This window comes from Sipha flava, unplaced genomic scaffold, assembly GCF_003268045.1.
Source record: "Sipha flava isolate LNK unplaced genomic scaffold, YSA_version1 201_pilon_pilon, whole genome shotgun sequence".
NCBI classification, from domain to species: Eukaryota; Metazoa; Arthropoda; class Insecta; order Hemiptera; family Aphididae; genus Sipha; species Sipha flava.
The window spans coordinates 384784-400212 of record NW_020272791.1 but is presented as its reverse complement, the minus strand read 5'-3'; the positions used below and the strand labels follow the sequence as shown (position 1 = coordinate 400212).

Here is a 15429-nt window from a genome sequence, read left to right as displayed (position 1 = left end):
CAAAAAATAAAAAAAAAGTACAATGGATGATGGATGCAAATGGTAACCCTTGGACATGGGTCATGGGTGAGCATAAAGATGATAAGACTATTGAACAAATAATTGAAGAAGAGGCTAGAGAATCTGCAAGATTACAAGCAGAACAGGAGACTGAACATTTAAGATTAAAAGTGGAATCTGAATTAATGGCAATGTTAGAAAGTAAAAATAAGACGCCATTTAATCCACAGGAAAAAAAAATTTTGCCAGGTAATGAAGAGATTTACTGTTCTGTAGAGGATTTGAAAACTAGAAGTACCAGAAAGCCGTGTGTAACAACACAACCAATGCGTGGGGTGTTGAAAGAATTGTCATTCAATAAAGTGTCCGAACGTGTGAGAAACTGGGAACAGAAAGTAATGGAAGAGCGTACGTCAGAAATCTATATAAGTATGAAAAATAAAAAAAAAGAAGAAGAAAAACAAGCCGAAGAAGCCGATAAGAAGCAAGACATTGTTTGGAGAGAACAAGGTATCAAAATTCAATATACTTCATATTAAAATGTAACACGAGTTTGTAAAAATTGATTGAAACAATTAAACCGAAGTTCTTTATTTGAAACAATATTATACATATTTAACTACAAATATTTATACACAGTTGACGTAATAGGTTAGGTTAATAAGTACATAATATACATTCCGGACATATGGATGTTATTAATAAAAAATTAAACTAACCTAATAAATACCATAATACATTTTTATTTAATTATTTAATTTGCTTTTGTCTTGCGATATTATAGCGTATACACTATTATTAAATTCGAATTATAGAGATTCTGGCTAAAAATGTTCGAACTGTGGAGCGTTTAACGCTGTCTGACACTTTATTAAAGCAGACATACATGTATTTTCTTCGAATTCAGGCCCGTCCGCAGCAATTGTTTAAGGGGAGGGATTAAAAATTATATATGTTATATTAGGCTATGAAGTCAATAAAAAAAATATATTGAAATATCCATGATCAAAAATCAATAAATATCAACAAGTAATGATTATGAAGGAGATACCTAATAGATAAAGAACGAAAATTGAGTAGGAGATTAACTTCCAGGGAGAAATAACTTTGAGATAACAGTTTTGAAAAAAATATTGTACGATGATAGGAAAAAAAACTAGGAAGGATAGATAAAGAAGATATGATAGATATCAAAGTTGGTCTTCATTTCACAAAGTAATATATTAGGTACTCTAGGAGTGCACAATATCTTCATATTCACTAATAACTTAAAAATCGAACGAATCAAAACATTTTGTTCTAATTATTTGACATATAATATATAATTCGTTCAAGAAAAATTTATTGGACATTCAATTTCATAAACGTCTACTTGTCATGCGTACAATCCTGTGGTATAAGTTTATAGCTATTTTAAATATAATATCGAAATATGTATGTAAATATATATAATCCATGGACTATATTAACATAGAACATATCAATATAGAACTATATCAATTGTATTGACAAAGACAAATTTAGATATATTTTTTATAGCATTTTTCTTTTAAATAATTATATTAATAAATAGTACCTACATATATAATTAAATAAAAAGACTTAAAAAATTTTATTCTATTCAGACTTTAACAATGTTATTTTCAATCAATTTGTAGTATAATTTTATAAGTACTATAAAATAACTAAATAAAATATCTAACAAATTTATATATACAAAACTATTATATCAGATATTTTAAATTAATGAGTTATAATAAAAAATAATTAAATTAAATATGAAAATAATATTTATTCAATAAAAAAATTGTCTAAATAAAACATTTTTTTATCAAAAAATATCTATATTTATTTAAAATTAAATTTCAGAACTAAAAGCTAAAGAAGCTGAGTTGCAAATTAGACAAATTGCACGTCAAGCTAGAGAAGAACATAGAAGGTCACAGCTATTTACTGATAAACCCTTTAAGTAAGTATTAAACATACTTAAATAATGTTAAAACCATAGAAAATATATACTTCAATTTAAATATTTTAGTGGTGTTTATATGCCGAATTCGTCTAAACCACCAAGTAAAAAGGCAGTAATTGAATGGTTCAAGGCTAAAGAAATACCTAGAAGAGCTGGATTCGAACAAGATAAAAATGCCATAGCTACTTGGTTTCATGGTATCTAATAAAATATTTAAGCAACATTGTACAATTGAAGTTGATACATATATTTTGAAGTTGATGCATATATTTTGAAGTAATACTAATAATATAACATTTTTATGCAATTATCAGGTCTTATTACCAGACAAGAAGCAGAAATTTTGCTTAACAACGAACCAGTGGGTAGTTTTTTAGTCCGATTATCGGAACGAATTTGGGGCTATGCCATTACTTACAAAGATTTTAATTGTTGCAAACATTATTTGGTAGATGCATCTAATGGACATTATCAGTTTTTTGGAACTAATCAAATGTCTCATAACACATTAAGTAAGTTGAAATTATTTAAAATAAAAAATTGAACTTATTATTATAAAATCGTATATTTTTGTACATACATTTGACCAACATACAACTACCTATTCAAAAGTATTATTCGTTTTAATATTATGTATATGTTACGGGCAAAGTAGAAAGTCGGGCATTGTGCACAATGACCGAGCACTATGCACAATGCCCGATTTTCATGGGCAAAGTTGGAATAAGTTAACGTTGCCCGGGCATTGTATACAGTGCCCAATTAGATTTGGGCACAGTAGATTAAATATTGAATATTATATAAAAAATTAAAAATAAAGATATTAAAAATATTATTAAAAATAAATAAAGTTGCACAGCTTTAATATTTAATTAATTTATTATTAAATTACAATTATTATTTATTTGCTTTATTTATTACCACATACACCACTATTATGACACTTTGAGTTGCAAAGACGACCAGATTTTTTACATTTACACCGGTTGGTCTTACACAATGTATTGCAAGTACACCTATCGTACCCTAGGCCACCCAAATTAGAAGATTTTTTTGCCACTTCTCTTAATGAAATTTGTACTGGTGGTACATCATCAGCCTGGATAAACACCTCTTTACATATTGTGAATTGGTTCCGACTGTAGAGTTGATGTAGTCTGCCCTCGTTTGTTCCAATTTCATATAAATTATCTTTTACTATAAAAAAAATGATTAATTTAAAAGTTATTTTATAATTAAAATTATTTTAAAACTAATTAACAGAAAGTATAACTCCCAGAATACACCTAAGATCACATCTTGCTCGATCCACATCAGGAATTTTTATTTTAACATTTTCTCCTTCTTTTCCTGGAAAAAACGGTCTTCAGATAAATTCTTCATTTTGTTAGCTTGTACTTTAAAATTTTCAGCAGCATTCGATCCATTTGAAGAAATTGATTCTATTCTCAATTTTATTTGATCGTTTTCATCTTCATCAGAAAAAAGTTGTTTTGCACTGTCCTTATCACTTCCATCACTTTTTTCGTGTTTCTCGTTTATGTTTTCGATATTAATTCCACAGCCTAGAGCTTTTTCTAAATCTTCCTCTGATTTTAAAGTAGAAATTAAATCGGTTGGAATTTGCGTTGATTATAGGCCAACTTTAGCATGTGTTCCGAACATAGCTTCATATGGCGAAAGTTTTGTACCATGGTGAAAACTCCGATTCTTGATAAATTGAACAAATTTAAGACCTTCGCTCCACTTTCTTGAATTATTATCGGCTAAACATGTTGCGAGAATATTTTGAATATCTTGGTTGGCCCTTTCAACAGACCCTTGACTTTGTGAGTGTCTAGGCTTTCCGTGGACAATCTTAAGTTCTTCCCACATACTACACAACTCAATAATAACTTTATTGGCGAATTCCCTTCCATTATCACTTTGCAAAATTGCCGGGGCTCCAAATGTTGTAAAAATATCAATTAACACGTAAGCTACTTCTTCAGCCCGTTTATGAGTTAACGGTCTAAGAATTACGAACTTCGTAAGGTGATCTTGATAGACCATTATGAACTTGTAATCGCCATTAGGCTGAGCTTACATGTCTATTAAATCCACTTGACAGCGAGAGTTCAATTCTGATGAAAGTATACGTTTTACAACTAAACCTTTTTTAATTGTACTGCCTTTTTTTTGACAGTGGTCACATAAATTTAAAAATATCATTATAGTCTCCCTTGTTATATTTTTATATTTCAAGTTCAATTCATACTCCATACGGTTTCTACCTCCATGTCCCACAGATGTATGTGTTTCATTAAGAAGTTGAAACAATTGTTCGTTGTAAACATAATACTTAATTAAATTACCTTCGGATACTGGAACTATTAACTTTTCAATCCCTGATATGTTTACAACATCGTATTTTTTAATTAATTTGTAATCATCTGCAGTCTTTTTTGTGGTTTTAGTTTTCACATTATTCACTTTTAAAATTAATTCATCGTATTTTACTTTATTTAAAAATACAGCATTTGCATTTTTGTTTAATAGTAAATTGTTAAACTTCTCATTAAACTTTTTTTTCATTTTATGTTAGAAAATAGTACACAAATACTTAGAAAATAGTTAAAAACGTTGACCAAAAGAAAAAATAACACTACACGCAACTGCATTACCTACACTACAATGTCAGACTACGTAACGTCGCCGTCGTGACAATAATCATTAGAAAATATCGAATAGGAATTTAACGATTCGATTATGAAATATTATCTACAATACTGTGTGATCACTTTATCGTTTAGATTACGGTTCGGTTCGTACTATCGCAGCTGTCGCGTTGTTGTGTACGAATAAAATATATAATTATAGTTTTGTAGTGATATTATTACGTATAAATGCAATTTGATATAAAAGTATGCAACGCACTGTATAATTCACTTTGCCCACTTGAATCTGGGCAGGGTACACTTTGCAATCTAGTACAATGCCCGGTCAATGTATGACAAATTTGAGTATAAAAATGATCATTCTTACATTGGCCAAAATGTTCGGGCATTGTGCACAGTGCCCGGGCATTGTATAACAATGCCCGGATTTCCTACTTTGCCCGTAACATATATATATATATAATTAATTTTCGGTTAGGTTAGGTATTTTTATAATATTTATAGAATAAAATTAAATTTATTTCAATTATACAAATCAACTTAAAATACATAATGAAAATTCTGAAGTTTTTAAAACAATCAATTATTTTATACTTAATTATTTATAAAACGCTACTTAAGCTTTATTTATTTGATAATAAATAGTAGATGTTTACTTCCCATTTAATTAGAACAACACTATATTAATATTAACTATTGTTATTATTCCGTTTAATATTTTATTTTTTTTTATAATCTCATATTTATTAAAAAAATATTAAAATTAAATCTTCTTTTTATTTTAGGTGAATTAGTTATCTATCATCAAAAAATGCCCATTACTAAGACTGGCGAAGAACTGTTACTAAGACCATGTAATCGTACTACGCATTTATCTCCTTTTATTTTCCAAGGTTTACTGAAAGCATAAATATATCTTACAATTTATATTATTATTTAATTTAGTAATAAATATTATCTATGTTTATATATTTTGTATAAAATTATGGAAAATAATTTTCCATAATTTAATATTTATAAATTGTAATGATTTTTTTTTTTTTTTACCTAAGTAATATTTTTTGTGTACCAATACCTAATTGTGATTTTAATTTTTATTAAATAAATAAAATATAAGAATATAATAATAATATAATAGTATAAGAATATACCAATTTAATTTTATATCAACTATAAATTAAATTCATTACCTATAGATTAAATCGGTCTTACATTTTATTTATTATACAACATATTCATTGAATAACTTCATACTATGAAAAATATTGAATAATATATATATCATAATGGATATAATATCTACGTAATCATACTAAATTGACATAATACAAAAAAAACCAAAAAAATCAAGAAAAATAAATATCTTGCTGTGGTAATATTATGATCATTATGATCATTAACAATATTAAAATTACGATTTATAATTATAATATTTTATTATCCATAGGTACTTTATAACTATTATGTAATTATACATACCTCTACCATATCAAATTTGAGTCCACGGCTTTGGAGTGTTGTACCTATACTTATTTAAGTTGAAATTTACGTTTAGGTATGATTACTAATTATAATGAAAGATACAACTACATCTAGGCTAAATATGGGCCTAGTCTAATACATAAGTCAAAAGATATACACAGAATTACTTGAATGTTATGTATGTTCAGTGGGTGTCAAAAATATATATTTCGAGGTACCCACCCTACCCTACCAGTAAAATCTGAGTTTAGGCATAGTATAACTCTTATTTTTAAGTGTTTTTGGTTTTATCTTACTAACAAAGATACTAAGAATACAATTTTTTTAAATAAACCTAATATTAATTATTTTTCAATTTTCTGGGTATTAATTTATAAGTCTGTATAGCATAACACGTTGACTGCCGTGAGGGGTCTATTGACCCATCATTTACCTTTACATATTGTTTAACGGAAATTTGTCTTGTATTGTCTAACAAACTTTTCCAATTTCACTTTAAAAAAATGAATTTTTAAAAAAATACCTAATAACATTATATTATTATCTCACTTAGTAGAATCAAATTAACTTAATAAAATCATGTAGGGTCAATGAACCCTACGAGGCCTCTGTGACACATGTGGGGTAAAAAAACCCTACAAGACAATAGATAGTCTTTATAAAATAATTTTTTCGGCTTACCATATTTTTTACAAGGTAATGTTTGTATACTAACCTATGAGAATACATTTTTACAAGGTTATCATAAAATAAATTTATATTTTAACATCTTGTTATCTTTATTATAGTAGATAAAAGTAAAACAAAATTACACATAAACAATTATAATGTATTTTTTTGTTAATTATTGGCAACAACATATTTCTATAATTTACAAAGAACTTTTATGGAATTTAATAAAACAATCCCTACATATAAAAATGTTACATCCTTCACAGCGTGTCAATATTTTCCTCGTTCTATTTTGTGCCACTTTCCTTCCAAATTCAGATGACAACCTTGAATAGCATTTTTGACACATCCTTTTTTTTAAATTGCCACAAGATACAAGTTTATGAGAGATAGGAGTTCCAGGTAGAGATGGTACAGTAGGTTTAAATAAAAGTGGTTTAATAATTTCTTCTTTAAATCTTGTAATAGTGATATTGTTCATATTAACAGATTTGTAAAGTGAAAGAGCATTCACAACAGATGTTGACAAGAGTATATCAAACGCTACTTTTCTATACCATTTTATTGACCTTTTTAAGGGACTTGAATAAGATGCCATTTGGTCTGAACGATCTATAAAAGATTTTCCAATGTTATAATCTTCCACCGCAAGAGGTTTTTTTTATTATATCTCCAGTTTTTCGACGTATTTCTATGGTTTCATCAGTGTGTTTAGTTGTAATTAAGTATATATCACGTTTATCTCGCCATTTCATGACAACAATATTAGAACTACTTTGCTGAGCGAAAAGTTCTCCTTTTTTTAATTTTTTACTAATTACATCACGTGGATTACCACGTCGGTTAGCTCTTAAAGTTCCGACCATATGAGTATTTTCACAGTTAAGTTTTTCGGCCAACTCTACACTAGAGTACCAATTATCAATGTATAAACAATGTACACTGCGCTATCGAACACAATTAAGTAATAATATAAAATACTATAATAATAAAAATAAAACTAGCTTATCTTTATACGTATATTAACCGTATACGCACATTTATTGGAAAAATACGTCGTTAAATTAAAAATAGATTTAAATTCATAAGAAATATTTTAATCTCAAAACCATTTAACAGAATTGCCCAGGAGGCCATGACAAAATATGTTTCCGTATGAAAGTGTATATTTTGACGGTTTTCATAATCCTACGTGGTCTAAAAATGATTTTAATCATTAGGGTCCAAAGACCCCACAAAGCCCAATGGTAAAAGTATACTGTAGGGTTTATAGATCCCACAAAGCAATAATAGCAAATTACAAATTTTTAGTATGGCAGTCAACGTGATAATTTTTGGGATGAGCCCTACTACTTATTCTCATGTGACGCATTAGTTCTAGGATAAACATAATTAGTATATCGATTTGGATAGCTGAAAAATTGGTAAGTATTCAATTAAACAAATATTCATAGAAGTTCACTCAGAACTAGTCATCCACCAATTCTCTGAGGGGTGTCAATCGACACCCCTCACCCGCCGTGTGTGCTCCACTATATATGTTCAGTATAAAAAGACTTAGAGAAAGACTATTTTATTTTTTTTTATAAATCAGTAAAAAATTTACGATAGGCTACTAAACATTCATTTAAAGCTACAACATATCATTACACGATTTTCTTATACGTATACACCCTGGCCCCACCTATGTCTAGGTTCTACCAAGGGAAATTTCAGTGTTTTCGATATTTTTGCAGCTTTTTTTTTTTCTGGGTTGCGTTCCGACCGTCAAAAGTTCATTAGGAAGCGCAGTTTATTCATTTATGAACAACCGCCGTTATCTATAATTCGTATGACTATATTAATTACTATCGCCCAAATAATTTAAATAATTTAATAATTTTTGGATTCAAAAAATATTTTAAATTGATTATATTACACTGATGAAAAACAAGGATATACTTAAATTGTATGGTTGATACTGAACAGTGGGCAACAGGGGCATTTCCCCCCCACGAGAATTTTTTTGATGCCATAATGCAAATTAATTGTTCAGCTTAAATAATGTAAATTATAAATATTTTTAATTTTCACTAATTTTAATCGTGTTTGATATCAAAAATTTTTGATATCACTTATCAATGTAATATAAAATATCAATATTCGACCGAATTGGGATTAGGAGTGATGGTCACATATAGTTACTATTTTATAACGTGGTTATCATTGATATTAAGTGATCAACATGAGTTTTAAGTATTTAGTAATAATTTATAATAAAGTTTCAGATTATATTATATCCATAAAAAATTGTGTAATTATTGATGCCCCAAAAAATGTTTCACGGGTACGCCACTGATGCTAAAGTCACCTGAATAAACCTGATGAATAAAAATAATGCGTAAAACACTTACTTTTTGGGTTTGTTGTACCGATTTAACATAAGAGAGTGGCTTATTTTTTTACGATTTGAACGTTTTATTAGACGCGTCTTATTCGCCATTTTTAAAAGGAACTAATACAAATACTTCACGTTAAAAAAAAACACTGAAAGTAATTGGTCAACACGATACAAACGTGGTACACAGTCACACAAACCAAATAATAAGAACATTCAAATGATGATTTATATTTTGGTCTTCCAAGTTCCAATTCAAAATACTTCATAAAGTAAATATAAATAGATAGTAAATCTGAAAATGATTATTTATAAATAGCCAGGGCCGGCTCTAGCAAAAACAGCACTGGGCAAAATCAAATTTTGCCGCCTCAAAAAAATTCTTATTTTAAACTTAGCCCCTCCCCCTATTTTTTATGTGACATATCTACATAAAAAAATTGTAATTTTTTATTTTATGTATAAAATTATACGTAGAAAGACTTAAAAATGATTTCTATAATTATTACTCAAAACCCATCACTATCGCGGTTATCGGAAATCGCGGAATTGATTGTATGGTTATTTATATTTTTGGAATAATTGAAAACGTTCAGCATAGGCCGTAATCATGGAGTAATATAATAACTTAAGCCAATATTATTGTATTATATAGTTAAGTGGTTTTCACGAATGAATTAATTTAAATATTTTTCTTTTAACATACCGATAATACTAAAAAAAATATAGTCAATTTTGAAAATGCCATCCCTACTAAAGTGCCGCTCTAGGCAGGTGCTTAGCTCTCCTATACCTTGAGCCGGCCCTGTAAATAATTAGTGTATAGAAAATCAAAATTAATAAGCTGAAACGGGCACTTCTGTGGTTTAGCCAATCTTTTTCTTGTTATTTTACCACTACGTTGTTTTGACCGACTCAAACATAAAAGTTTTTTATTGCCAATATTTTAGTGGTATTAGATTTAGATATACCATATTATAAACTATAATTGTATAATTTAATCTCTGAAGATTTGGCCTTAAGCCACAGAAAATCTTTACTATAAAAAAAATTTCATAATTGTTTCATAAAAATTGAATTTTCAATTTAAACTTATATCAAAAAAATATAACAAAATCTTGAAATCATATTTTTCCATGTATACTATATTGAACTATTTTGAAAATAATCCACACAGTTTTTTGTGAAAAACCAACTTTTTATATGTAATAAAATAATTGGCTTTACGTTTTAAATATATCTAGAATAAAGTCCTAACAAATTGCTCTATACTCTTTAGTAAGTTTCAGTAAACTCTATAATTTGTGTGAAAATTTTTTTTTTCTTAAACAAAAATATATTTTGCAATAAAAAAACAGTTTTTACATACGTCAGAATTTGGCGGTTTGCCGCTATTATACAAGCTGTCGCCCACCAAAAATAATAATAGTACAAATTGTACTGTATAATAAATTTAAATTATTATATTGACTAAACATAATATCATTTATTGTTTTCATCTTATGAAAATATATTATTTAGCTATTACCTATTATTAGTTGCGGGCTTCGGCCTACGGAACGCTTATAACAGACCGGTTTTTTTCCGGTCGTTGATGCAAACGTCACGCGTCGTAACAAGAAGGGGACTAATAAAGTTGCCGCTAGAAATGAGAGCAGCACACGTCGGCCGTAATATAATTTTATTTTTACGTAAAATCTTAGTTTTAAGAATTTTTAGATTCAAAAACTTGGCTCACTGAGTGATTTTAGAGCAAAAACCCTAATACAAAAATTGTAGAGAACAAAATTTTAGAGATAATGACGTCCGTTTTTTTTATACAATCAGTATTTAACAAACCATAACCAAAACAAAAAACCAATTTTTTACTTTTTCAAATGTTTGTAACTTTTCCTAGGGATGATTTAAAAAAAAAGGTTATGTCATTATCTCCAAAATATTGTTCTCTATAACTTTTGTATTAGGTTTTTTTCTTTAAAACTACTCAATAAGCCGTAATATTAAAATGCGTAAACACGTTTTCGTACATGTTTTTTGGTTGTGTGGCGTCCTCTTAAATGAATAAAACTTACATACGTGATCCTCTTCATTCACATAGATTAAATATAGATTTAATCCATGTTTTTAATAGTATTCAAACTTAATTTACCACCTTACCAGTGTTCATGTTTTCAAAATATCGCTTATATGTTAGGGATGGGTAATTCATGAACCTAGACAAGAATACCTCATGAACGATTTGATTCATTGAATCGATTCAGTTAGATAAACCGATTAAAATGATTCAGAGTTGAAGAATGAATCGGTTCATTGGTAACATTGATTATTTTACACAATCGAAAGTCGAAGATGATTTAACATTTCAATAATTCAGTCTATTCTGTGATTCAATTCTACTTTATCTTACAGATATGTGTAATATATATATATATATATATATATGTGATTTTACTGTGGTACGTAGTTATCGTTTATGCGAAAATTCTGTTATTGTTATTATTTGTATTTATTTTATTACCAAATTATTGTAGTATTTCTATGATAGTTTTTTATAAAACTGTTAAATTTAATTATAATAAGATATTTATTTTTCTTCCATAATTGTATTAAATTAATATTTATAATTCTCTAAATTAGTGTACATACATGGTAATAATAATAGTAATAACTATATAACAAACTTATATCGAATCCATAATAAAAATAAAATATGTGGTCAAAATATAATTTCAACAAAAATGTTATAAAAATATTTAAAAACATAGTATTATGATATAAGGGTTGGGTCACACCCCCATAATTTGGAGATACTTTTAGAGCGGCTGCCTAAATATACAACTGGGCTACATTTAATAAGCTTATAACATTTAATATTAATCGTTAAAAAATTTAAATATAACTTTACAATTAATACACAAATAATCAATCTAAATAGGTAGGTATTATTAGTACCTAGTATATTAATTATTTAAATTGAGTTAAAATTATAATTAAATAATTCGAAGTCAATCACTGCATCGATTCTATACACTAAACTAAATTAGGAGAATCCATTCATTTAACTTAATTATATTTTCCATCCCTATTATGTAAAATCAAAACGTACAAAGTCAGGACCGGACTATGTCAGAAATTTCTCCCGGGGAAAAAAATAATCCACTTATAATATATCAAAGGTATAAAAACAAACCTATAAAAAACGTATATTTTCATATAAAATGATTATATATTAATTTTATAGTTTCTAATGCAATACATTAGAAAATGCGTCTATGTCTGTTGACACGATGAGCCTAAGCCGATAAACCTAAAAAAAAAAATTGCTAACAAGTACAATAGGCCCACCGAGAAACTCCCGGTATCCCGCCTGCCCTGTACATAGGCGTGGCCTAAATATGTCTTTTCCACATTGACTGCATAGTTAATAGCGAGTATTTTCAGGTTTTCTCCATATTTTAATGTTCTCAACTAATTTAACAGTGTAAAGAATTTTTGAATCACAATAACTATGTAGAACTTTATTTACAATTCTTTTGTAACTAGAGTTTTACTATCTTAAATGATATTGTAATAGGTATTTTAAATTTGTTAACATTTAGTATTAATGAAATATTTAAAAATTTGAATTCGCCTTATTCAAAATATATACCATATGGGTGGGCAGTAAAATATTTATTGCTCTAAGGGCCATAAGGGATTAAAAAATATTTTAAAATATTCTGCTTAGCTTAGGGAGTAGGAAGCGTTCCGTTGTAAATGACATTGGATTTATTCCTGTTTATCAGCTGTTATTTACTATCGTTATACGGCAAGCTGTCCACATTCAGTTTTTATTAGATAAAACGTCGTTTCGTTCTAGTGTCGTTTAGATAAAGGTATTTCTTTCCCGAAAATCAGTGATGATAAATTATCCAATAATTGGCGATCGCAAATGAGCTCATTCACTTCGTAATTTACTCGGGATTTTTTTATTAGTTATACTATTCAATTCTTTACATAGGTACTTATAATAATTTGTATTTTAATTGATAGTTCTTATTTTTAATTAATAAGAGTGAATAATCGTGTATTTGTGATTGATTTTGTAGTTAAAATTCAGAACAGGGCCAACGCCTAGTTTTTTTTTTTTGATAAGCATAACATTCCGACATAATGGCAGCAATCCGTAAGAAACTTGTCATCGTCGGCGACGGTGCCTGCGGAAAAACTTGTCTATTAATTGTGTTTTCCAAAGATCAATTCCCAGAAGTATATGTTCCCACAGTGTTTGAGAACTATGTAGCTGACATTGAAGTGGATGGTAAACAAGTAGAACTAGCACTGTGGGATACAGCAGGCCAAGAAGATTATGATAGACTTAGACCATTGTCTTATCCTGATACGGATGTTATCCTTATGTGTTTCTCCATAGACTCACCTGATTCACTAGAAAATATCCCAGAAAAGTGGACACCGGAGGTGAAACATTTTTGTCCCAATGTGCCGATTATATTGGTTGGCAACAAAAAAGACTTGCGTAATGATGCCAATACAATTCGTGAGCTGAACAAGATGAAACAAGAGCCAGTGAGACCCGAAGAGGGGCGAGCAATGGCCGAGAAGATCAATGCATTTGCGTATTTGGAATGTTCAGCTAAGAGCAAAGAAGGTGTTCGTGAAGTTTTTGAAACTTCAACTAGAGCAGCTTTGCAGGTCAAAAAGAAAAAAAAGGGACGATGTCGCTTACTTTAATTCAATGAAATCAAACATAAACAATAAAAAAAAATTGCCATGATTTTTTTTTTATTTAAGTTTTATTCTCGCGTTTCAGTCTTCCGGATTTTAGCCAAGAATATTTCAATTAAACTATTTTTAAAGCAGAATTTCAGGTTATGTTTTTATATAGAAAGGGGGATAAGGTTACTTTAAAATTGTCAATTTTAGTTCTAATCTATTCAAATAATTATCATTTTGTTAAGATATATAAATATATATTTATTTTTTTGTCAGCTCCATTGACTTGAAATATACTTGAATAGAATTCCTTATGACTGTATTAACCTTTAATGGTTTACAAAATTAAACACCAAATAATTATTATTGAACTGACTTGAAATTCAATATTTATCTAACAATCATATCTAGTTAAGGACAATTTTGTAGTATTAAATTTAATGCTAGGTTAAATATGATCGAAAATCAGTTGTACCCTTGATAAAATTGGTCTTAGGCATTCCTAATTCTAAATACATCTTTAGTATTTTTGTACTTTTAATTTACTGTTCAAAAATTTGGAGGAAAGTGTATTTTTCTTAGTATTTTACAGTAATTTACAGATAGTATGATATAACCATTGAAACGCTAATGTGTGAATCATAATGGTTATTTTATTGTATAATTTCAGTATTAATTATTTTAATTTGACAGTTCTTATATATATCTATATATTAGCTGTATTTTATTTTATCTTTATTCACTTCACAATTAAGAAAAGTATATCATTATTATGATATTAATACATATCAAAAAATACTTTTAGAAATATAGTTGAAAAATGTAATGTTCTTATTTTTTTGGAATTATTTTGAGTATAAAAATTAATTGCAATTAATGAAAAAATATTTTTGGAGCATATGTTCTAAAATATAACATTAGTTAATTGTGTGCAAGAACTATACCATTTACTTAAAATGTTTTGTTTAATATGTTTAGATAATTATTTTGTTATTATTTTACTGTATTATAGCTTAATATTTATCATTCAGTTTTAACTTGAAATTATGGTACTTGTGCTTTACTCTAAACAATTGTTAATTAAAAAATCAATTTTTTTTTTAATTGCTTAAACTACATTTGAAATGCGCTTTTGGAGAGATAAATAAGGCATCAAAGTATTATATGTAATTGAATAAAAATTATGTACATTGTTTAAAAATGAACACTTTTTTTTTTATCCCATTTGTTAAAGATGTAGATTGGAATTAGATGGAATATTTATGATCAAATTTGTGTTTGGAACAATTATATGCTTGATTCTATAAATATGTTATCTTGTACTAAAATGTTGAAAGCCATTTTAAAAATAATAATTTATAGTGTTCTACAAAATTTATAGCTTATCCCCTTTATTTTGGTTTTTATAATATATTTATTTTTATATAATTATTAACTCTATACAGTATATATATATATATATATATATATATATATTCATGCACATATGTATGTATGTATGTATTAGATTTTTTTAAAATTCTATATTAATATTATGTCTTAATTTGGCATTTACA

General features: G+C 27.6%; 3 protein-coding genes across 3 annotated transcripts in view; 2 read left to right on the top strand and 1 right to left on the bottom strand.

The window, feature by feature from the left end:
- Positions 1-5570, top strand: part of LOC112682268 (SH2 domain-containing protein 4A-like) — a 29134-nt gene extending 23564 nt beyond the window's left edge. The window contains exons 3-7 of the mRNA XM_025552807.1: positions 1-510; positions 1870-1969; positions 2039-2169; positions 2287-2484; positions 5415-5570. The exon at positions 1-510 is cut by the window's left edge and continues 2 nt beyond it. Coding sequence (XP_025408592.1) covers positions 1-510; positions 1870-1969; positions 2039-2169; positions 2287-2484; positions 5415-5539 — 1064 coding nt within the window. The 3' untranslated portion in view covers positions 5540-5570. The remainder of the gene's footprint in view (positions 511-1869; positions 1970-2038; positions 2170-2286; positions 2485-5414) is intronic.
- Positions 2683-4515, bottom strand: LOC112682269 (KRAB-A domain-containing protein 2-like; the record flags this gene model as incomplete). Its single annotated transcript, XM_025552808.1, is given in 1 exon segment — positions 2683-4515. A coding segment is annotated over 1 exon segment (420 nt). The 5' UTR covers positions 4025-4515.
- Positions 5571-13057: 7487 nt separating the features above from the next.
- LOC112682260 (ras-like GTP-binding protein Rho1) lies at positions 13058-13935 on the top strand. Its single transcript, XM_025552796.1, has 2 exons — positions 13058-13160; positions 13249-13935. Exon 2 carries the CDS (start codon positions 13313-13315, stop codon positions 13889-13891), a length of 579 nt encoding a protein of 192 aa, XP_025408581.1. The 5' UTR covers positions 13058-13160; positions 13249-13312; the 3' UTR covers positions 13892-13935.
- The last annotated feature ends 1494 nt before the right edge of the window (positions 13936-15429 follow it).